This window comes from Larus michahellis, chromosome 2 (assembly GCF_964199755.1).
Source record: "Larus michahellis chromosome 2, bLarMic1.1, whole genome shotgun sequence".
NCBI lineage: Eukaryota > Metazoa > Chordata > Aves > Charadriiformes > Laridae > Larus > Larus michahellis.
Window position 1 is genome coordinate 145,381,816 of NC_133897.1, and position 24,975 is coordinate 145,406,790.

The 24,975-nt window shown below is 38.7% G+C and overlaps 1 protein-coding gene across 1 annotated transcript in view; it reads right to left on the reverse strand.

Annotated features, from left to right (window-relative positions):
* Positions 1-1,702: 1,702 nt before the first annotated feature.
* Positions 1,703-24,975, reverse strand: part of STK3 (serine/threonine kinase 3) — a 143,208-nt gene continuing 119,935 nt past the window's right edge. Inside the window, exon 11 of the mRNA XM_074577510.1 lies at positions 1,703-3,867. Within this exon, the coding sequence (XP_074433611.1) occupies positions 3,709-3,867 (159 nt within the window). The 3' untranslated portion in view covers positions 1,703-3,708. The remainder of the gene's footprint in view (positions 3,868-24,975) is intronic.

Below are 24,975 nucleotides of genomic sequence, written 5' to 3' on the forward strand. Positions count from 1 at the left end.
GCTATGGAATCAAATTTGAGACATTAAATACATTCGCTTTTCCTAGTTAAGTCTATTCCATTACCTGTTGTTGTTCTTATTACACTAGAAAATCAAAGGACCGCCTAAAGCTGCTAAGGTACCTCCACGTAAAGGACGTCTATAAAGACTTCCAAAATATTGGGGTGGCGGCTCAGCTCTCCCAGGATTAGGCTGTTAGCAACCTTACATTGCAGAAAGAGGGACTTCCACAAACTATTGAAGATGGCTGTCCTTAGACTGTCCTCATACTCAGACTTCTAGAGCTTGCAGAAATCTCTTGAGCTGGCAAAATCCAGAGCTGACTTTGAGATGTGGTTTTCTGCATTCACAGCTGGGCTCACAGCATTACAGAAAGGAAATAAAAGCATGAGAGATGACTATGGAAATGAACATTAATGGTTACTATTAACATAATTTAGCTTCAGTTAGAATGAACAACAAGACGACAATTATACATGAAAAATTAGCTTTTATTACAAACGTTTAGTAATAAGTAATGATTTTTCAAAATTTTTTTTTTTACTTACTAAACCTAAACATACAAAGTCAGAAGCAAACAAGAAACTGCTTGGTTAAAATCTTACTGGAGGTTAACTTGTCAGTAGTTCTATCAGATTTCCTGCAAGGCTTTCTTTTAAAATGTCTTATTTATTGTACTATCAGCTTTCCTTTACAGAGATGCTCATCCTCCAGTAGAGATACGTAGTCATCGACATGGATGATTTGATTCATTTATATAAACAGAAGAAAGAAAAAAAAAAGTTGTATCCATCTCTCAGTATAAAACCTATTTCTATGTGTTATGCTTGCACATAATTCCGAGCCTGATACAGTGGCTTCTGAAGCCAAAGACAGCTCTTACACTGACTGCGGCGTGCACCGTATCAAAAGGGCAACATCACTAATTTCATATTAATTGGTGAAAGTATTCTTTGGTCACAAATGTCCTGTATCTACACAGTTTACAGTATCTCAGAAACTATTTCTCACCCATTTTAAGTAGCTTGTTTACATTTTTATTTTATTCCATGGCTTTCAGATTTTCCCCCTGCATGCATAATCCATACCTGGATGCATGTCTGTGCACAAAATTTATTCAAGTCGTTTCTATGCAGACAGATCAGGAGTGAAGAAAGGATGTCCTTTATCTTCTCATACCTTTCAGATGTCAGACTGCAACAGCTCTAGTCTAAAATGGCCTTTTACTGGAGTCCCTCTGGATAGGCAATTCATATTTAGTGTGCTGCATTACTAAATGTCTTCAAATACATGAAATATGAAAATTGAAATATGAAAATGTAATAAAATATTACATTATCTATTACACTGTAAAGCCACATTTTTCAAAATCGAAGTCTTACTTTTGTTGGGAAGAGTTTCAGAGACTAAGGGAAAAGAAAGCTGCTGCTGATGCAAGCAAGAGTGTCTGGACAATGACACTTTGCTTGAAAGGCACACCAAGAAAAGGCAAGCTAGGTTCCTCTCCTGATGGTTTAAATCTGTTTTATATTTTTTCTTATATATATAGATATGCATATATACGTGCGTATACCTACACAAATATATGTACATACACACACCTTTGAATTTTTGAGAACAGAAAGTTCAAGAATTAGAAATTCAATTTAAATAAATTAGAACCATACTAATAGGGGGAGGTTGGTGCTGTTATTTTTTTGTTGCATTATGATTATAATCGAATGACATGGTGATATGATTATACCATTTTTTACTTTACATCATTTCATTGTATAAACGTGAGGCATACGACTACCAGGTGCATTTATCTTGCCTAAAGTAATTTTCATGGATCTTCTGTGTTCTTGCTTTTTCCATAAGGGTTGGTCATTACTTTAAGAAATATGAAGAGAGTTGAGGGTAAGGATGTTCTAACAATCACAATTAAAATTTATTTGACTCTAGGGTTTACATGGTAGAACGTGGCGTGCACGCAAACACACACACAGAATGACAATGACAACAATGGCTGTATACAGCTCAAACCCAAGCCTGGTCCCAGCACGGCTGTAGTGTGCTGATCTTGTAAAAACATTTGTTTTCCTTTTGCATAAGCTTTGTGATACAATGCACCGTTTTGCAAATCTGCACTGTTCCATCTAAATGGTCCACGCGTGAAGACAGTAAATGTTAAGAGGTATGAGATGATTACTAACTTCCAGAAAACATTTAACAGAAGATGCCCATACAGTAGTCACCATTAAAAGTTTAACAGCTGAAGGTTGAATGTAAAGATCTTTTCAGCTGTATAGTTTAAAGAAGTATGACTATCACAGTAAAGTTATTTACACAAAAGGCAACCATAGTAAAGATACCAATAGAGAACACAGTAGATTGTTCAGAAAGCGGATCACATTTTCTACTAAGTCTGAAACATTTCTTGCAAGGTTGTAAATTTTACCTACTAGATATCCCACAATATAAACCAGACAGAAGAACTTGTAAAAAGATATTAAGAGCTTGGTCCTGCATTTCTGATTCCCCAAAACCCACCACAGAAGACCACAGGAATTTTGAATGTTTAGTGATTGCAGGACAAAACCCTCAGAGGACTGCAAAACATACCTTCTTTTCAGTACTTATTATATATAAGTATTCAATTGATTTTCTTTGGCTTTTAAATTACTATCCCTTCGTATCTATAATGTGAAACCAAATCAAACCAAACCCAAACCACTAATAACTCCCCTCTCCCCTCAAAGCAGTGATAAAAAATTAAATGAACCAAAAAACGTATCTAGAAATTGTAGCTGTTACTTCATTATAAAACTACGGTGCAAAATAGAGGTTTATACTGGTCAGAATTGCAACAGCAATTGGAAATTTACACTGAAGGAGTGACTGCAAGTATTGCTTCTCCTGAATAACACAAAAATCAAAACTGATTAGGCACTTGTTTTCTTGTTTAATGAAAGATCATTCAGTGTGCGTAAAAGTGATAGAAATACTCTCTAAAAGAATGCTCTGTAGCTTAACAACTGTATTGCTCAACTGCAGCCACAGTCCCTGGTTCAGGAGAGCAGAAAAACACGTGCTTATTACTTATTTTATTCTTAAATCCTACTGCTATGAATGGGCTGGATACATGTTCAAATGCTGTCCTGAACTGGGATGCTTGCTGAAATTGGAGTTTTACAAGATAATATAGTGGTGAGCTTCTTTTCCTTATGCTACACAACAAATTTTATCTAATCTGGCTCTGCTCTCCACAATATTATCCTAGTACTTACTAATAAAAAAGAAAATCGGCATAAAATAAATAGGATAACCAAAGATTACATAATAAATATGCTACTAAGTGGGAGGCAAATATATTGCAACATAAGGCTCTGTAGTGTTGCACAATCAAGAAATCGTTCCAGGTGCTCCAAAACACAACTCCTAATGTACAACACCAAGTTACCACTCTACACCTGAAAAAGATTGGGAATTAATAGATTAAACTTCTATTACATTAAACATTTGAAAATATAAACAAGTGGTAATGTGTTTTGCTGCCTTTGCAGAACACTATATGCATGTTCTTTCACTGCTCCAATTGTCATTGCTTGTGAAGGAAAATTCGAAAGATTGGGGTTTTGAAAACTCTCATAATGGAATTCCTTCAGACTTACAAAGTTACCAGCGTCCACACTGACTCATAGTATTATCTCGGAAAGGAAAACAAACTCAGAAATTTTGTTGCCTCCGTTTCTTTGCATCCATCGCATCTAGGATAGGTTGCCTCTTTGCAGTGTACCTCTGACGAAGTTCCTCAATTTCTCTTTCCATCATAGGGTCCAAAGCTTTTAATCGCATCTGTAATTCTTCTAAACTCAGATTCTTTAACTGTAAAACAACCAAAGAAACAAACAATAAAAAAAGAAAACACAAAAGAGATTAAAAAATATTTACAACAAAAATGAAAACCACCACCTTTCATAATCCTTTAATTTACAATTGCAGTGTCAGGGTTTTTTTCCTACACACTTTGAGTGTATGTATGCATACACTCACTGTTTATAGAATTGAAAGCCTTAGTATGCTCCACAGTAAATAATTTAACTGTATATGAAAACACAAAGGCACATAGTACATTTAATTTAAAAAAAAAATAATTTCGCAAATGTTGCAGATAAATTGAAAATAAATATAGGGCTGGAGTTTAACTCATTAGGCTGGAAAAAAGCATGCCACAGGATACACAATTATATTCATGTATATAAATTATATTGCTTAATCAAATACTTCTTACTGAACTTCAGGCTCTTACAGAAGCCTGAAAAATATACAACTTCTGTAAGTAATAATCTGACAGACATTCAGAAGTACTTTCTGGTAAGAATCACAGGATGTTAGGGGTTGGAAGGGACCTCTGGAGATCATGTAGTCCAACCCCCCTGCCAGAGCAGGGTCACCCAGAGCAGGTGGCACAGGAACGCGTCCAGGCTGGTTTTGAATGTCTCCAGGGACGGAGACTCCACCACCTCTCTGGGCAGCCTCTTTCAGGGCTCTGCCACACTCAAAGTAAAGAAGTTCCTCCTCATGTTTAGGTGGAACTTCCTATGCTCAGATTTGTGCCCATTACCTCTTGTCCTGTCCCCGGGCACCGCTGAAAAGAGCTTGGCCCCATCCTCCCGACACCCACCCTTTAAGTATTTATAAGTGTTGATAAGATCCCCCCTCAGTCATCTTTTTTCCAGACTGAAGAGACCAAAATCCCTCAGTCTTTCTTCATGAGAGAGGTGTTCCAGTCCCCTAATCATCTTGGTAGCCCTTTGCTGCACCCTCTCCAGCAGTTCCCTGTCCCTCTTGAACCGGGGAGCCCAGAACTGGACACAGTACTCCAGGTGCAGCCTCACCAAGGCAGAGTAGAGGAGGAGGATGACCTCCCTCGACCTGCTGGCCACACTCTTCTTGATGCACCCCAGGATGCCATTGGCCTTCTTGGCCACAAGGGCACATTGCTGGCTCATGGTCACCCTGTTGCCCACCAGGACTCCCAGGTCTCTCTCTGCAGAGCTGCTCTCCAGCAGGTCAGCCCCCAACCTGTACTGGTGCATGGGGTTATTCCTCCCTAGGTTCAGGACCCTATGCTCGCCCTTGCTGAACTTCATTAGGTTCCTCTCTGCCTATGACAAAGCACCTGTCTTCCTCAACAGATTGCTGCCAGAACTAGTCAAAGCAAATTGCCAACAGGGTGTTTAAATAATACGTGAAATAATTTCCTGAATTCATGGGAGGGAGTTACCTTTGACCAAACTCTTTTCTTTCTAAAAATATTTTCTCACAAATGTTAAATAATTCATTACATTGCATTCATTAAGAGCAATGGGTCATATAACAAGTAAATCACTGGTTTGCTGGCTGCTGCAAATAAAGGTTAGAGTCTCCTGAGGTACTGGGGCACATCGGGCAGTACTGCCCCACCTGCTCTTGCAGAGAAGGATCTACATTGGAAATATGTTCATTTGGGTGGCCTATGTATTTTTTTTTCCTTGATGAAGTCTAGTGGCTCTCTGCATTCTCTCTCTTGTCAGAATTGCCTATGTGCCAATTACTCTTCACTGAGTGTGAAAAATATCAACAAATTTCAAATAGCACAAATAATTTCATCCTAGGAAAGCGATAATCTATATTTTGTTTGCAAATATTCTGACATTGCAAACAAGCACACCACCTAACTCAGAGGAAAAAAAAAGAAAACATTATCTGAATCAACCTAATGAGTCAATACTTCGTTCATGAATCTAGGGCAGTCTTCCATCAACGCAGTCTGATCTGTTTTCCCTGAGGAATGAAATACTACTTTTGATCTTTATTTTTATCAGCATCTGAGGCACATAAATTAGTAACACATATTGCTACATACAGTCCAAACCCCAGCATTATGACTTCTACTAATAGACTACATTGTACACAGTAAACAAATAACTTAAAGTCATAATAAAGAGGGAGTGCAGATCAGTAATTCATAGAACAGCATATGGAAAAAGGTGCACATTTTCATGCAACATCATTTTACCAATAAGATTCCTAATGAAGATGAGAATTAAAACCCAGATATCAAAGTACCTTCCAGGACCAAAGATCCTTAGACCTGTATGAGTTTCAAACACCTCAGATGTGCTCAGTAGCTCATCAGTAACATCTGTCTCTCCCAAGGACAAATGACACCTTTTGTTTCTTAGGAAGGAAAGAGTTGCCTCTCGCAAGGAATTAAATATCATCTAGTTTACTGTATTTGTCCCATTTGATATATGCAAGAAAGGATGGGGGAAAGGAGTCATAATTCCTCAGTCACCAAGACTTTTGCAGAAAAACACATTTCCATTTTCAGAGAAACAAAAGATTAAAAAAGAAAATTCTCTTCCATTTTTAGCCCATTGGTAAATGTAACTGGCACACGACAAAACACTGTTCAGTGAAGATACTCTTTTAGAGGACTGAGTGTCAGAGAGATTTGCAGTATAACGAGAAGAGATGACAGCGCTGATACCCCTGTTTAGCTGATCCCACTGCAGTACAGATGAGAGGAGCAATAAAACCACTTTTTTTAGCATGTGTGAGAGGAGAAACATATTTGGGGCTCCATGGACCAGCAAACGGACTACGGAAGGCACTATGAATAATCTCATGCGTGAGTGTTTTGTGAGAACTGCCACTGACGAAGTCTCCTACCCGCTCTGGGCCAGCCTAGGCGGCCATTTATTCCCTCTCAGTCGCCACTGTAGACACCAGGCTTGCACTGCACAGAATAGACTCCAACTCATGCAATCACATAATTATTCTGCACTGAAAAACATTTTTTTATAAATTGTCAGAGAAGAATGTGATAAGTGAGTTTTTATTTAAATTTCAATCAAGAAACAGAGCTAGCAAACAGAATTAAATATTCTTTAAAGATCACAGACAGCTGGGCTGGAAATTAAAATATTAAGAGAATGAATTTTTAAATCCAGAGAATAAGAATCGTTCAGAATGATCTCAGCCACATCACCCAGGGGGCCCAGGGAGCTGCAGTGCTCATCTGTATGAATGGTTGACGTTCTTGACATTCAAAGGAAGAAAATGACAGAAAACAGGGACATTAAGAAACTGAAAATGGAGTTATGAATGTCTCATCTATCTGACATCAAATGCTGCATTAGGCAGGAATAGTCAGAGTGCTCTATGTATTATAAAAAAAGACACTTAAGCACATCTAATAGCCACAGCTGATCTACGATGCGTGTGTGTGTGCGTGCGCGTGCACACAGTGTCCATGGAGATATATGTCTCCTTGGTAAATTTCAAAATATTTTTTCTTGACTTCTGTCCGTGCTATAGGTATTACCTTGTGAAGCCCGAAGCCTGCAGAAGCCTAAATGCTGAATGCAACAGGAAATATATCGTGAGATGCACAGAAATAACTCAAACAAGACATTTAATTATTCCTATACAATTCATTCCCCTGCGTGGTAAATATTTCGACTCAAATTCTTAAAGCAATACAGCTCAGCACTCTCACTTTCACTTGCAAACAGTTTGCAATTTAAACTGCCATAATTTCCCATGTAGTTTGTTGTTGTAACTAGTAGGGCTACCGGAGTTAATGGGAAAAGAGAGGAGAGAATTCACCACGTGCAAGCTACAGCAATTCCGAAGGGCTTTAAATTATATTTTGATAGTTTTTTATAAGCTGTAAGCTGTAGCAGTTCAGTAATCAGGATAGTATTTGTCTGACAATGATAGACAGTTCAATTTCTGCCACTTTAAATAAGAGAGTCAATCGTGTCCTTTCAGAGATCAAGCATGCACAAACACACAACAGACAGCAATCAGCGTCAAGATGGGCCACCTCCAAGACAGAGGTCTTCAGTGACTGGAGTTTCTGGTAAAAGCATTTGCCTTCACTGGGACCCTTCATATCACCAGGTAATCATGTGGGTTTGGGAAAGCACCAGTCCAAACACCAATTTATAATGCCATGAACCTACCAATTCCATACAATAATATATAATATTCAGAGTGCGTGCATCTGTTTTACACACACATATAGTCTTTTAGAATGGGTACGTATACTTAGTTTTCCCGCAGAAAAATTAGGTGTTTACAGGAAAAAAAAAAACCTTTTCTCCTGAAAGGTGTATTTCTTGACCTAATCACTGAAGAAAGTTACAATGTATAAGGGAAGCAAGGAAAGAAACAAGGCAAAACTGTATCCAGAGGCATATAACATTGAATAATTTCTTCTACAAGCTGATGGATTCTCAAGACACAGTGGCACCCAAAGAAGCTACACTGAAATTCTCTACTCTGCTTTGCTAGAGCAAAGGACGTTGACTTTGCCTACGAAGAGACCAGCTAAGAGTCATCCTTGTGGGGCGAGCTCCCAGTGCTGCAAGCTGAGTGCCAGCCGCTCTTGCTTCTGCCTCCTCCTCTCCCTGATGTGGGGGAAACACTGGCAGAAGAAAGCACCCATGCAGCTCCATCAACCCAAGCTTCCAGTGGCAGAAGGTCCTTTCAGCAGCACTACCTTGAGCTGGGACAATCAGCAGAGAATCAAAGCAGAACTAACATGTTAACTGAACTTACTCTGGTCAATACTAGTTTCAGGCCAATTGCATTTTTTACATGTTGTCCAAAAGTGGCACACAAGGAGTTCTTTCCTCACATACTGATGCGATTGTCTCTCAGAACCAAACTTCAGTATAGGAAGTGCAACAGTTTTTACTTTTTTGATCTTTCAGTCTAACTTCTTGCAACCCAGATGGACCAGCTTCATTTGGATCAGTATTTTCAGCAAACCAAAGAATGATTACTTGCAGCCAGTACTACTGCCTGCAGGAGGACCCACATTGTACCTTACGTATTTTGTTCACAACCCTGATCAAATTATACTGATGAAAATTCAGACCAGAATGGGCACTTGGAAAATATATATGTGTTCCTGTCTACAGACCTGAGTTCTGTAGCAATAAGCTGAGAAAGAAGGAGATAAAGTACAACCAAAAATGGACTCTCAAAAGTCATCAAGTCAAAGGGTGCAATGCAAATCCTGACTAATGACTTCCACCTGCATCCAGCACAGGAGTCAGGAGGAAGGACATGCATCTGAGATACTTAGTGGTGCTTGCAGTTCATGGATTTAGGCAAAGGGTTCTGGTAAGGAGTCTGCAACTCATTAGCCACACTTGGCCAGCACATATCCGTAGCCATCCAAACTTTTCAGGGGGCGAAAGCCAAAGTTTTGGTGGATATAGCACACTATAATCTTAATCCACCCTTGACAGCTAACAGAGGTAAATAAAATCTCTAGGCCTGTGATGTTTTCAATATGATAAAATTAGGTTTCATTAGTAATTCCATAATGCGTGAGTTACCATTGCAAACCTCCAGCCTATCAAACTAAATTATAGAATACTGCCATTAAGCTGGTGCAACAAAAACAAGCAAATGTATTTTTAGGGTTTAAATTGTTAAGAAAATAGATATTCAATCAAAAAATAATCTGTATCAAGTTTGTTGTGTTTACCTGAAAAAACAAAGTCTTCCTAGCAACTGCTTAAATGAATCTTACAGATGCAACATGCCTTATTAGGGGCCTTTGATTAAAAAAATATGGATTGTTAATACTGTATTCTGAGTCATCTATTTTCCCATCTGCTAGTAATTCATACAATATGAACTATCAACAGAATGGCTAACAACAATAATTTTCTATGGCAATTGCAAAAATGGGTTGCCTATAGCACTTTCTAAGATTTAACCAGTGCATGCCTTGGATTGTTTTGCGTTGTTAGTGGCCTCAGGTAAGAGAAACGCTTTCTCTCCAGCTGTTCCCTTCCCTCCACTGAGCGGAGTTTTCTTTTTCTCTTATAGAATGAGCTCCACTGATGATTTCAAACTCCTTTTTACTAGTATAAAAGTTACACCTGAGTCAGGATACAAAAGGTTCAAGGTGGGCTTTTCTGACCAATTTTTCTGGTCTATGAATTCATACCCAAAATCTGTGAATCTCACTTACATAGTAGTTGTCTCAGGCTTGTGTGCACGGAAATACTCCATGGTTACTTTTGTCTGTACAGCTGCTCCTGTGCAGCAATGCGGGGAGGACTGCTCTGTGTTTGCTTATACAGCAAATGACGCTGACCTCGTATAAGCAGTGTCAGGCAACGAGCTGTCCGAGACACACACTGGCCACACATCAGAGCTCTGACATGCTGTCATCCCCACCCCTGCTGTCACTACACTGGGCAAATCCGTCACAAGAAAACAAACTTGGATGGGGGATGGAGTGAGAGCATTTATTTCAGGATGTCTGAAGAGCAAATCTCCTTGTCGCAAAACACAAAACATTGAGTTATACAAATATGAAAAAGACTTCATTTACTATCATTATTTTTGAGAAGTTATGAGAGAGAAGGACTGACAGCCTAACTTTCAAAAGCTAAAGTTCATTCCACAGGACTGCAGTTATCTTAAATATTTTGGAGGGTAAAATAAGCACATAGCACTCAGAGAAAATTAAAGACGGACAACTTCATGTAATTTTAAGAAGTATTTTTAGGGATAAAATTGTATATAAATGTCCTGTGATTAATTCCTGTTTTCACTAGTAGAATTCTTTTTCTCAAACATTAAAACTGTACATCATTTTAACAACACAAAGCTAAATCTCAAGTCACTACCATCAAAACTTTTGCGCTCTAGAAGGCTTTTCTTAGCTTCGTACAAAGTAACATTGCAAAAGCAAACCACCAAGGGGAAAGAAAGTTTTCTATAGCATTAGTGCATACTATCATTTGCATACCTTTGTTGAATACTGCCCAGGGCTCTCCTTTGAGCACTTTAAGTACTGCCAATCGTAAAATTCAAAAATCATGAGCTGGGTCCTTCACATTCATTAAATTACCCTTAAAAATTAGATACCTAAAATAAGAATTTTTAGGAGGAGGGAAGTGTCTTTTTATTTTCCCCTTTCATTTCTGAGTCATGAGGAGGCAGCTAGAATCTAAGCATTTCTTTAATTAAAAGGGCTAAAAAGTTCAGAGAAAAAAAAATCTAGGAGCTTGTAACTTTAACAAGCAATCTTGACTACAAGAATTGAAACCTAGGGAAAAGCACAGACCATCATGAAATACAGTGTAAAATTAATGACATTGCTAACTCTTGCATGTTGCAATTTTTCATAGGTCCTGACAAAACCAGTCATGTTGTGTGTATAATGCTTTATCATATCCTAAGAAGTTCAAATATCATTTATACTGTTTTCACCTACCATAGCAGCTGATGTTCATGTAGTTGGGAGATTTATAATTTTCACTGAAAGGTATAAAACAACATAGAAGAATCCGAACGTGGGAAAATAAACTGCAAGCAACGTATCTCAAAAACCTGGTAGCTAGTAAACATCCATTACTAAGTGCTTCTGAGATAAATCTTCAGCATCTGCTAGGTAAGAAATTTAATAAATAAATTTAATTTTAAAAGCATACAGAAGGAAAAAATCTACCGTTCCCTCTTTCCTCTGTCATTTACAGAGAGTGTATTGTTACATTACATGCTTAGAATTGAGTCTACTGAAGCACGACACTTTAATTTGCTATCAACCTTTCCTTAGACTTGCATCATCCATCACAGACATTTTAAAAAATGACTTTTAAAGTACTGCAGGCAAAAATTCATGGTTTGAAACAGCTTAGAGAAGATCTTGATGTTTTTTAAATATTGTGATTTTCTATACCAGGCATCTCAAGCTTAATGGTACAGTTAGCCCTGAAGACTACCATAAATGTTTACTGGAGCCCCCAACAGAGTAAATAATCTAAAGCTTAGGAAAAACACTCCATCTGGATACTCACTATGCTATTTAAACTTGATTGCAAATATGCCCACGCAGTGCTGATAGCAAAGCAGCTATCACACCTGATCTAAAAATATGCAGGATTTTCCCCCAGTCCTTTCTGTTTTCGGAGAAAAAAAAGCATGGGAAGAAAAAAACAAACAAAGCCCCACCTTTTCAAATATTGTCCAGCAAAGATATAAAGCTTTAAAACTAAGAGGATTCATTAGCTAGAGTTCTTAGTGTATTAAGTAAGTAGTATCAAAAAGTCAGCATTTTATCTCTAGTAATCTGTAGCTCTCCGGGGCAAATGCTTTTTGTTGTGTTTTCAAAATGAGCTCAGCTATCAGCAGGTATGTTACCGTGCCCTTGAGTTCAAGGGATCACATTTCAGCAAACTGCAGTTATCATTCAACTGTATGAACCCAAATTGTTACTTTCATATTCAAAATTTTTCTCAAGTTAAGGCACTGCCTCCTTGACAACTGATTCTTCCTTGAGAGGATAATTTTTAAAATGTTCACAAAATAACAGTTTTACATATTTTTAAAGTTCTGCTAATCTACATGTAGATGTAAGCTATATTAAGTACTGAGATATTCAGGATCAGAACCGTTTTTAAAAATAAAACCATTCAGTTAAGACTCCCAAACATAAAATAATATAAAAAAGAAACACGCTCCCAGTTTTGCTAAAATACATTGTAAATGCAAATCCATACTGAGAACATGAAATAGAAGTCCTGAGGTTAAAAAGAAAACTGTATTAAAAGCTACAAATTCACTAAAATACATAATGATATCATTTAAAGCTATTTTTCTTCAATTGTTCAATTTAAGATTATTTTAAAAATAAAAACGGAAACTCATTGAATGAGTTATAACACAAGATACACGCATGCAGAGAGATAACCTTGAAGTTAAAACCAGACCCAGAAAAGTGTTTAATCTGAAGAGCAATGGAAGAGCTAGAAGAATTTTAAACCTTAAACCTCAAACCTCAGTACCCTAGTGAGGGGCAATACAAGTGAATCTCCAGTTTCTTAGAAGTACAAAATGTTAATATTCAAAACTAAAACAAAAATGGATACAGCAAAACTAAATTTTCCTAATAGGAAAAGTCTGTTGGCGGACAGCCGCACCCCCCCAACACAAAACACACACGCAAATTTATATCTTATTCGCTGGGCAACCTTGACTTAGTTACATGCTTTATAAGGAAGAAAATTCAGTTCAGTTTAAAACAGCCAATTTCGAAAGGATTTAGGAAAATAACACATCATCTTTAATAAATGCAAAAATGATAGACACACTGTTTGCTGGGTTTTATTTCATGCAGAAAGCATTCTGGTAGTCACGTACAACAGAGGATGGGTTTCAGCCACTTTTGGTACAAGATGGACAGGAAAAATCCTATAGTCCAGAAATTTAGGGCAACTTACAGACAACAAATGCCAGGTTTCTTAATCCCTGGGGAAAGGAAGAAAATACAGCAAAGGCAGCAAAAAGATAGTAAAACTGAGACTCTATCAACTCTATCAGTTGATAGGGGCCTGCCAAAACATCAGAATGAGCAGAATCTGAACGCGGCAACTGAACAAAGCCAGGGCTAAGCAGAGACATTTAGCCGAGCTGTTAGTCGCAGCGGGGAGCAGAGGAGATCCCTGCCTCAGGAAAGGCAGGCAGGTTATCCTCTTGGGAGAGGGACCAGGGAGAGAACGACAGCCAGGCTGACCTGAGCTTAAGCACCAGCACTGAGCATGTGGCCGCTGCACATAGAGACCTGCAGCCATCTGGGAGAGAAGAAGCAATTCCCCAAGCCCAGGGGTACCAGCATCTCTGCTAGACAGCACCAAGTTTCATTTTCTGTACAACATTAAGGATTTAACACAAGCACCGCTGACTTTTAAAGAATACGTCTCAGTCCACAGTTCCTCAAATTTTCTTTATTCCTTCCTCAATCATTTTTTGGAAATCTTTTTTTCCCCCACAAAACTGCTCAACTACCTATTCAGTTTGATGTGGCTCTCAGTTCTCCAAAGCACTGAAAGAACTCATCTTGATAAAACCTTTGGGCTCCCAATAGCAGCGGCACAGCCCACAGTCCCTGGATGAGAGGAGGGTACTGTTCCACTCCTGCACTGCATCCAGCAGCTTCCCAGACACAGGGGCTGGATATTTCATTTGCTTATGACAGCTTTGATGCTATGAAAACTGATTTAAATCATTTAGGAAACTTTCTTGTCATGCTCAAGAACGGAGCAGATTTTTTGAAAAATCTCTTTACACCTTAAGGAACAGTTTATTAACTCTTTTAATGCTGCCTTCTATTGAAGTCTTACCCACAAATCATACCGATACTGCAGAGTTTCAGAAGATTCATTAAAGCAGATTTAGTTTTTCTCTTGACAAAATGCACCAGCTCCACATTTGTGAAACACAGCTAAAATAAACACCATCAAATAATCTTTAATGAACCTGATAAAATCTACCGTATGATGGTCTAAATCTAGTGGACGTCTGATGTCTTGCTTCAATGAAATTAGATTTAAAATAGGTGAACAAATACAGAAATGGATAATCTATCAAACAGCACCACTTAGCTAGCAGGTTTTAAATAATATGTCCTTTACAGACATGCAATAGGCTACTCTCACGACATATAATATACTTAGAAATATCCCAAAAGTAGGAAAATACAGAAGATAATAATTGATAATCATTCATGTCAAAACACATTAATCAAGAAGCATACAACTAAAAGCAATAATAAATTAAAAAATTAGACCACTCTCATGTTAATGAGCAAGAAATACAGGCTATCTCAACACTGAACAGTACACTTAACCATAATCTAATTCTTTTCTTTCAAATCCATCCCGTGAAAAGTGTGATTTTCACTCTGTATTAGTCTAGAAACTCAATTTATTCATTGAACAAGATTCAATGAATCAGTGGCACATTCACTTACTGAGTCCAGAACTGCCAAAATCATTTGCCAAAGAAATATTTTATTACCAAATATTTTGTCTATGACTCAAACATTAATGTGATGAAGCCGAAAATTAGCATAGTTCTTTCCTACCTTCACAGTATTATCTCCTAGGAAGGTCTACAGCATTTGATCTATTTGTTTTGTCACAGAGTACAGAGAAACACTATTTTGTTTAATTAAGTTTTTCAGATTATAACATGCAGATACAGTTGTGATCATGTGAACAGGTACTGTGCAAGCTTTTCATAGACTCACAGAATCGTTTATGTTGGAAAAGACCTTTAAGATCATCAAGTCCAACTGTTAACCTAACACTGCCAAGACCACCATTAAACCATGTCCCCAGGCACCACATCTACCCGTCTTTTAAATACCTCCAGGGATGGTGACTCCACCGCTTCCCTGGGCAGCCTGTTCCAATGCTTGACAACCCTTTCCGTGAAGATTTTTTTCTTAATATCCAATGTAAATCTCCCCTGGTGCAACTTGAGGGCATTTCCTCTTGCCCTATCACTTATTACTTGAGAGAAGAGACTGACCCCAACGTGGCTACAACCTCCTTTGAGGTAGTTGTAGAGAGCGATAAGGTCTCCCCTCAGCCTCCTTTTCTCCAGACTAAACAACCCCAGTTCCCTCAGCCGCTCCTCATAAGGCTTGTGCTCCAGACCCCTCACCAGCTTCATTGCCCTTCCCTGGATACACTCCAGTTTTGTGCCAGCACTGTTCATTAATTCCAGTCCCAATTTAGAGTGTGTGCTATTCCACTGCTGCATCTCTGGAGTAAATTATGTCAATTGTACAGCCCACAACTAGGGAATGGTAAACCTTTGCTCTGCAAACCCTTATGATGTGACCCAAGTCTCAGTAGAACCTTTCTGGCCTCTCTGGTAGTTTTCCAATTCGTCTCTTGAGTGATTACCTAGGTTTCAGTTATGTTTCAGTTTTCTAGATTAAATTCCATAAAGAAAAGGAAATAATTAAAAAATCTTAGTCATTGCATAGTATATCAACAATTAAAATGCTACACATACTGCACTTGAACATCTGTAATGTTCAATGTCTGTAATTTCAAGTCTAAATCTTTCTCCAGAAAAACACTGTTGGGAATTTAATCTAGGTTTTAAAATTGATTTAGTATACATCATTTGGAAACTGAAGTAGAACCAAGGGCCTCATCTATATTACTTCCAACCCTAACTACCAGGGCAGGAAATCGTGAGAGCTCCCATCAAGCTCCAACTCATGCCAGACAATCCATCCAGCACATTCCTAGACCATATAAAAAGGATAAGGAAAATGTGAGACAGACAAACGCATTCCTCAAATGCAAGGTGTCAGTACTCAAAGAAAATCTGTGCTCAATGCAGTCAATGCTATACAGCTCACAGGCCCATCTTTAAATAGAATTATGTGTTTCACAACTGCACTTTCATAAGTAATTAAAAGCCAAAGAAAATTTGATTTCCATTTACAGTGCCTTGTAAAAGCAGTTTAATTGTTAAGACCATCTTCAGAGTGGTGCTTTTCCAAAGTAAAGACAAAAATATAAACGCAGAGGTTATTAAATGCTCTTGCAATTTATTTAAAATACATCACTGGGGTTTCTGCTTACAGAACATCTATTCCTCAGTTTGAATGGTATCCTGCATTCAAAGACATAACACTGAACAGAGATAAAGTACAAATTAATGGGACTGGTCACATATTAAGTGTCAGTGTTCAGGGTGTGAACAACTCCCTCATCACCAACGGATCTGATGCATACGCATGAGCACCAACAAATGCAGGGAAACATAGGCTTACTGTCAAAAAGGTTGCATATCTGTCCTGGACTTTCTGTATTAAATATGACTTTAGCAATGCACACATATTACTTCTTGATCCAGTTACTGCACATGTCTGGATGGGGGGACATTAGGACTTACGGTTGAAGAAAAACTACACTCAGAAAGGATTTACTGATAAAGAAAAACTACACTTACGCAAAAACATAGCATACATTCTTGCATTAATGCTAATGAAATTCACCTTGTGACAGAAGGATACAAGAAAAAAAAATGTGAGTATATTTATAATGTTTACATCCTGCCACAAGTAGAAAATAGCACGATAGCAAGTAGTTTTAAAACTGGTATTAACATACAGCAACAAATCCTGAAAACCACAGAAATGTAATAACTTAAAGTGTCCCCAATGCTGATCTCCTCTCCTCTTTCCACCCCAAAAAAAGAGATGTATTCTCATTTGGAAACTCAAATGATTTTCCGAGTAGATTCTACTGGTGACAGAGAAGTGGATCTTAGCTTTAAGCCACCATCTTCAGAAAATATTATGGTTCTGAATACAAAATGCCGTGTTGAACTACCACACATATTGAACAGCAGACCGACTAGCCAATTCTTTTCTCCCAGAAGAAAGAAGCTGCCAGCTCAGGTTTGGATGGGGGAAAAACTATACGTCTTTTTCTGCTTACTGTCTCTGAGACTTGCACCACTGCTGACACAGCTGGAGGGAGACCTTGCATTCTTATGGTCTGAAATCACAGTGTAATCAAAGACTAGATGTCCCAGCATCCTATCATAAGAAGAGTTACACTAACAATTTAAGAATGCTATAGTCATGAAGGTGGCAATGTTTTGTTGGGGGTTTTGATAGCACTGAAAAAGTAAGGTTTTCATTATAATATTCCTACTTAATCTCTCACACACACATATGCGCACACAGTCGAAATTTCAAATGCTGTGTATGTTATGAGACTTCACAATGCTGTAAAATCAAACATATTAGAGAAAATTATTTATTTTATCAATTTATTCTGTTACAGTGAATGTTAAATCCACCAAAGGCTCTATTAAAAGGCACAGTGAGTTCAAGTAATGACTTCAAAATATTTAAAAATCCCAAACATATGACAAGGCATTTTAAAGTAGTAACATAATCATGTTGTATACAAAAAAAAGAAAAGCGGACCTGGTCCATCAGTTCATTTTTTAACGTAAGTAATTTTGATTGCTTCGATTTTCTTTAGTGATTCTGACTTTAAACATTCAGAGCTATTGGCTTCTCACTGTCCTCACCCATTTCAATCTCAAACCACATTCCTCCTTCCTCCATCAGTATCTCCTCTTACTTTAAACACAATCCTAGATAAATATCTGAAATATCAGAATCTCAGTCTGTTGTTTTTGACACTAGTATCTCCAGACATCTTCCATTCTGGGAGCTTATACATATGCCATCTGATGGTCTGAATTGCACAGGGAACCCTAGTAACTATGAACTAAATGCCTACTAACCTGGTTGATGATGCCGCCGCTAGAATGCCAGTCATGTTTACCAGATCCTGGCCACTAGAATAACTATTGCAAAGGAGTAGTTGCAGTAATTTAACAATTTCTCCTACTTCCACAAATATATTCTATTTATACTTTCCCAAGTAGCATCACAGTACATAACAGTTTGCTTAGAAGCAGCAACCTTGCAAAAATACAAGGTAATTTAATTTAGTCACATTAATTAGCTTAACTATGCTGAAAATATTTACCTCTTGCTCAGAAATTTAATATCATGCAAAGTTTTGAAAGCAATATTGCTTGAAAATTGACAAATTTGCTACTTATTGTTGCCATAACAACCATAGAAAGTTGTGTAAGAAAATACCGAGCAATAAAGGATGAAACGCCATAGAAACAGATAAGAATAGAACAAGTTGTGTCAGCACTAGCCCTAAGGAAAATTTTAGGCACAAACAAGTTCATGGATAGAATTATAAAAAGGTGGGGAAATAGAAAAGGGCAGTTAAGGTGGGGAAATCAAAAAGATAGTTATGTGGCACACTGCCAATGTTCTCCAACAGAAATTACATGCAGATTAGTTGAAACCTCTAAGAAAACTAAAACATATTAGATAAAAATTAAGCACAGATTATGACAGAAACTTGTTTCGGGGTGTTTTTTTTTTTTTAAGTCTCTTGCTTGTAACAATACTGCTGCAGTGTTGCATGATATAAATAGTTAAAAGCCCTCAAAACCAGAATACAGTAATAGCTAAATTGCTGCCAGTTCTACATGGTTTTCTAAAATTCCCTCCAGCAGAAGGAACTAACAATTGACTTAGGAAGTTACGAAGGAATTCAAATTTAGGGATCTATTTTCCTGTAGGTCAACCCACTACTGCACTGTATAATAAATGTAAACATGAAATGATATCATTTCATCTCTGCTCCTCACCTTTCCAACGACCTTTCGGAGAAAACATCCTGGAGCCTGAATTTTGTTTGACATGGAAGTCATACAGGCTGGATAATATAACATTCCTACCTACGAGCAAAACACCTTTAATGCATTTATTTCTCCTAAAATAAAAATAAATGTTATACAGCTATCTCTATATCAAAGCTAAAATCAACATACAGACCAGTCAAAATGAAAGTTTTGTGTACGGTAGAAGAAATAATACATTCACAGCTCTTTGTTTAAAGAATTAACAAAGCCAAAAATTGAACCTCTCTCTAGTAAAACTCCTTTTTGGATGTTATCCACTGACTTGTATTGAGAGTATAATCAAGAAAAACCACTTTGGTTTCACTTCTCTCTTGTTTCAAAGAAGGATAAAAAAAGCAGATGAGATTAAAATGGAGCTCAAACCAAAGATGGTAAATTTAGATTTGATTAAGCAGACATATGGAAATCATTATATAAAGAAGGGAATTCTTGCATTAAAAAGTTAGTTCAGGTGAGATGCAACTAAACCAAAGACAAGAATCTTAACAGAAAGGACAGCCTTGATTTGTTGCTAATAAAACAGCAGTAGAACTTGGGAGTAGTCTAAAAAAAAGGACAGAGATTAGGGAAGCAACTTCCTTCTACACTTAATCTGATCTAATGACAAAGGTAGCCAAAAGGGTCAGTCCTGCCATGTGAAACCCCCGGGCTCCTGACCACTTCCTTGCACGAGATCTACCAATTCTGCAACTGCAGGGTGGGCTGGGAGGGCAGGGAAGACAAGGGGGTGCCAGATGTTTTTGAGCAGGTTGAATAGATTCAGCTCTTGGCTACCTGACTGCTACAATCAATACAAAGAGAGTAACAGAAATGAGAAGGTGCCCGCTTCTGCCATGCCTCTTTCTTTCCCCAACCCCCACTTCCTGAATAAGTCTGGGGTAAGATGCCACCCACCTGTCCCTGGTTCCAAGGTCAACCCACCAGAAGGCCAAAGACAACAGCTGACTACTGACCTCAGCCCACAACCCATACTTCAGCATAGGTATTGATATGGGTCCCTCTTCTCAGAGGCACGTTGTTGTTGTTATTATCAGTGGTAGTGGTAGTAGTATTGAAACTTGCATCAAATGAACTTCCTTTGAAACCTCCACTTTTGCCGAATTTGGACAACATGACTCGAAAGTTAATATGATAAACAGCACAATCAAGTTTCTTTTCCTCACAAAACAGGCCAAAAATAATATACAGCTAGAACGCACAAATCTTCTCTGTACAGGGTATTTAAAAATTGGAAACACCAATATGATTAAATGTTAACAGAAAACACAGTAAAACTGAGTATCCGTTTTGGATAAGGATGGGGGGAGGTGTCATAAAAAACTATGAAAGATAGCCATGCATCTATGACAAAGTGAATAAAATTGATTTTATACAGTACAACTACTAAAGAATTAATCATATAAAATATTTCCCCCAAAGCTCTGGCAACAGAATTAGTAGTTTCCTCAAATTCAGTCTGCAAGCAGAACCATAAACAAGTAATTCAAATACAACAGTAGCGGGTGGGTACAACAGCAGGGCTGGGGGTAAACCAACAGAGGCTTTTCTCTTTCTGGCATTCATAGCGCTTTAGAAGAAACACAGAGATGGTACATTTTAGGATTAATGTTGTATTTGACTGGAATAACAAGACTGCCCTACCTATAACAAAAATGGCAGGGGATCTCAAAATTCAATAAGCTGCAAGTGAAAACTTAATACCAGGAAGGAAAGCTTTTTTACCAGTTTTTTCTTGTGGGTTTGGGAATAGTAGGACTTAGAAAATTCAATTGTATTCAATTTTTTCTTACTTCACAAAGTGTTTTTTTCAATGCAAAATACACATAGTAAATGCTACGGTATGATCATCAGACATTATCAGTGGGCTACAGAAAACACGCTTTTGAAAACTTTTTTGTAACACTACCTTACAAAATAAAATATTTCAATAATTTCTTAAGTTTTTATATCTCTTCCTAATATCAACTAAAAATATCATGAGAAAAATGAAAAGGGAATAAATGCAACAGAATAAGAAGGTAACACCACAGATTTTTTTACTCTCTACCTAAATCTTCTCACATTACATAAAGAATGTGAATTATAATCCAATAGTGCATGCAGGTGAGAATCTACTCAAACGCTGCAGTCATACAACAATGAATTTTAAAACACAATCTAGCTTATCAGATGTATTTCCAAAAAGCCTTCACACCCTCGATGAGGAAGAAATACTGCCTTTGGAGAAAAAACTGAAGGTGTCACTGACAGTCCACCCTTCAGGTCGTTTCAGGGCTATGCTGAGGTGCTGCCCTGTGCCCAATTAACTGCTTAGGCAGCCCCTGGCTGAATTTGGAAGTGTTCAGTTCTCAGAAAAGCCTTCAGTGCCTTAGCATCACATCTTCTCACCACTGCGCCAAAAGCATCACTTTATTAAAACCATGACAAATTTAAAAGCAGTATATAAACAGCAGAGTCCACAATTGTTGTGATAGCTCTGATGAAAATGCAAAGACAATCTTTACACTTCAACAAAAGTGTTTTAATTAAAATATTTCAGTGAGGAAATTCCTATTTCCCTTTTTAACATATATTTTTATTACCATTAAAAACAACACAACTAATTATGATAGAAGTTTAAGCCACAGTCACAGTTTCATTAGGAACCATTTCATCAGGAAGTGAATGTTTATTAGGCAATTCTCTGTCCTACGAATTAAAAGGTGTCTGTGGACCTACTGAATATAAAAAACAGGGAAAAAAATTCTGCAAGTATTACAAAATAAGCTACCACACAGGCTACTAAAACTCTCCAAATGGTGAGATTCTACAACACTGCAAGAAAAATGTATCTTACTCCTGAAGTAATGACACCTTTTACTGATAAGGACCACAACAACTCATTCATTTTTACTTCATGCTATGCAACACGTAACACTGAGGTGAAAAGGTGTTACTAAAGCAATAGAATCATAGTATCATAAGGTTGGAAGGGACCTCTGGAGATCATCTAGTCCAACCCCCCTGCCAGAGCAGGGTCACCTGGAGCAGGTCGCACAGGAACACGTCCAGGAGGCTCTTGAATGTCTCCAGAGATGGACACTCCACCACCTCTCTGGGCAGCCTCTTTCAGGGCTCTGCCACACTCAAAGTAAAGAAGATCCTCCTCATGTTTAGGTGGAACTTCCTATGCTCAGATTTGTGCCCATTGCCTCTTGTCCTGTCCCAAGGCACCACTGAAAAGAACCTGGCCCCATCCTCCTGACACCCACCCTTTAAGTATTTATAAGCGTTGATAAGGTCCCCCCTCAGTCATCTTTTTTCCAGACTGAAGAGACCAAAATCCCTCAGTCTTTCTTCATAAGAGAGGGGTTCCAGTCCCCTAATCATCTTGGTAGCCCTTTGCTGCACCCTCTCCAGCAGTTCCCTGTCCCTCTTGAACCGGGGAGCCCAGAACTGGACACAGTACTCCAGGCCTCACCAAGGCAGAGTAGAGGAGGAGGATGACCTCCCTCAACCTGCTGGCCACACTCTTCTTGATGCACCCCAGGATGCCATTGGCCTTCTTGGCCACAAGGGCACATTGCTGGCTCATGGTCAACTTGTTGTCCACCAGGACTCCCAGGTCTCTCTCTGCAGAGCTGCTCTCCAGCAGGTCAGCCCCCAACCTGTACTGGTGCATGGGGTTATTCCTCCCCAGGGGCAGCACCCTACACTTGCCCTTGTTGATTTTCATAAGGTTCCTCTCTGCCCAACTCTCCAACCTGTCCAGGTCTCTGTGTATGGTGGCACAGCCTTCTGGTGTGTCAGCCACTCCCCCCCCCCCAGCTTTGTGTCATTGGCAAACTTGCTGAGGGTGCACTCCATCCCCTCATCCAGGTCATTGATGAATATATTGAAGAGTTCTGGACCCAGTACTGACCCCTGGGGAACACCACTCATCACTGACCTCCAACTAGACTCTGTGCCCCTAATCACTACCCTCTGAGCTCCGTCTTTCAACCAGTTATCTATCAACCTTACTGCCCATTTATCTAGCCCGCTCTTCCTAAGCTTCCCTATGAAGATGCTGTGGGAGACCATGTTAAATGCCTTGCTTAAGTCAAGGTAGACTACATCTACCGCCCTCCCCTCATCTATCCATCCAGTCATGCCATCATAGAAGGCTATCAGATTAGTCAGACATGATTTCCCCTTAGTGAATCCATGTTGAGTACTTCTGATAGCTTTCTTTTCCTCCACATGCCTTGAGATGACACCCAGAACGAGCTGTTCCATCATCTTTCCAGGGATGAGGTGAGGCTGACCAGCCTGTAATTCCCCGGCTCCTCCTTCTTGCCTTTTTTGAAGACAGGAGTGACATTGGCTTTCCTCCAGTCCTCAGGCACCTCGCCTGTTCTCCAGGACCTTTCAAAGATGATGGAGAGTGGCCCAGCAATGACTTCTGCCAGCTCCCTCAGCACTCTCGAGTGCATCCCATCAGGGCCCCTGGACTTGTGAATATATAAATGATCTAATTGATCCCTCACTCAATCCTCCTCAACCCAAGGGAATTCTTCTTTCCCTGTTACTTTCCCCAATGCCTGGGACTCCTGAGGGCTGGGACGAGCAGTAAAGACTGAAGCAAAGAAGGCATTCAGTAACCCCGCCTTCTCCGCATCCTCCGTCACCATGGCTCCTGTCTCATTCAACAGTGGGCCCACAACTTCTCTGGTCTTCCTTTTGCTTCCAATATACTTGTAGAAGCCCTTCCTGCTGAGCTTGACATCCCTAGCCAGGTTTAATTCCAATCTGATAGACTCAGATTATTCCAGCCTAAACAGGCAAACCAAAGGCAGTGGGGAAAGGGAGGTTTTCACTCACTGCCTTCCAGGGCAGGTCATGTTCCAGGACCATGTGATGAGCTATCGCAGTACCTAACCCGTAAGGCAGATAGATGGCTTTTCATGAAGCAAAGTTTGAAGTGCAGTCAAATTGTACTTAGATTCCCTGTATCACATCATCATGACATATGTGCTCATTTAAAGGATTCAACTAATTTCAGGTGATTGTTTTGAAAATTTCAAAATCAGAACAAGTCTGATATGGCCACCGTCAACAACAAAGCTCTGACTAAGCATGGTTCAGTCTAACCTTTAAATATGTATACCATAAAATATCACTTCTTAACATAAGCCTTACACAGACAAAAAGTAAAAGCCCTTCTGTACTCAAAATGTGAAGTCACCGAGTATATCCCACTCAAGAAGGAAGCAATAGAAAGGAATTCTGGCAAGCAACAGAGAAAGGAAACTCTCCATTAATGATTCCTATGATTGTCCAGATAGAGATGAACTTCTAAAGCACCAGTGTCAGCATGAGCCTGACATTTACCAAAACCAATCATAAGACATTTACCAACCTACAGAGATGTGTCCCGTAGATATCCCTGCATTGACACAGTCCTGCTGTATTTACAGCAAAATTCTCGCTCTTGCCTGCTTCACAAGTAGAAATGGCTGCTATTAACATAAGTAATAAAAAGCAGCATTTTTACTCTGTACTTTTTTCCCCATAAATCAACATATGCTTCTTTTTTATGTGCAACTATAGCAAGGATTCAACAGCAACCACCACAGCAAGCAGAAAAACTCCCTTAAAGAGTGTATCAAGTATGCAAGACATTACTTGTACATAAAAATATATATTCCATGTTCATGAATGCATCGAACACAGCAATTCTAGCTGAATTTCAGAAGAGGTTAGTTGTGATCCTGGACTGCCGGGCACTAAGTACCATGTATTTAGATGAGTAAGGTGAAACAAAGCATGAAGTTTGCTGGCACAATCGGCTAAAAACTAAAAATGATAATAAAAACCCCATATGGATAAGCC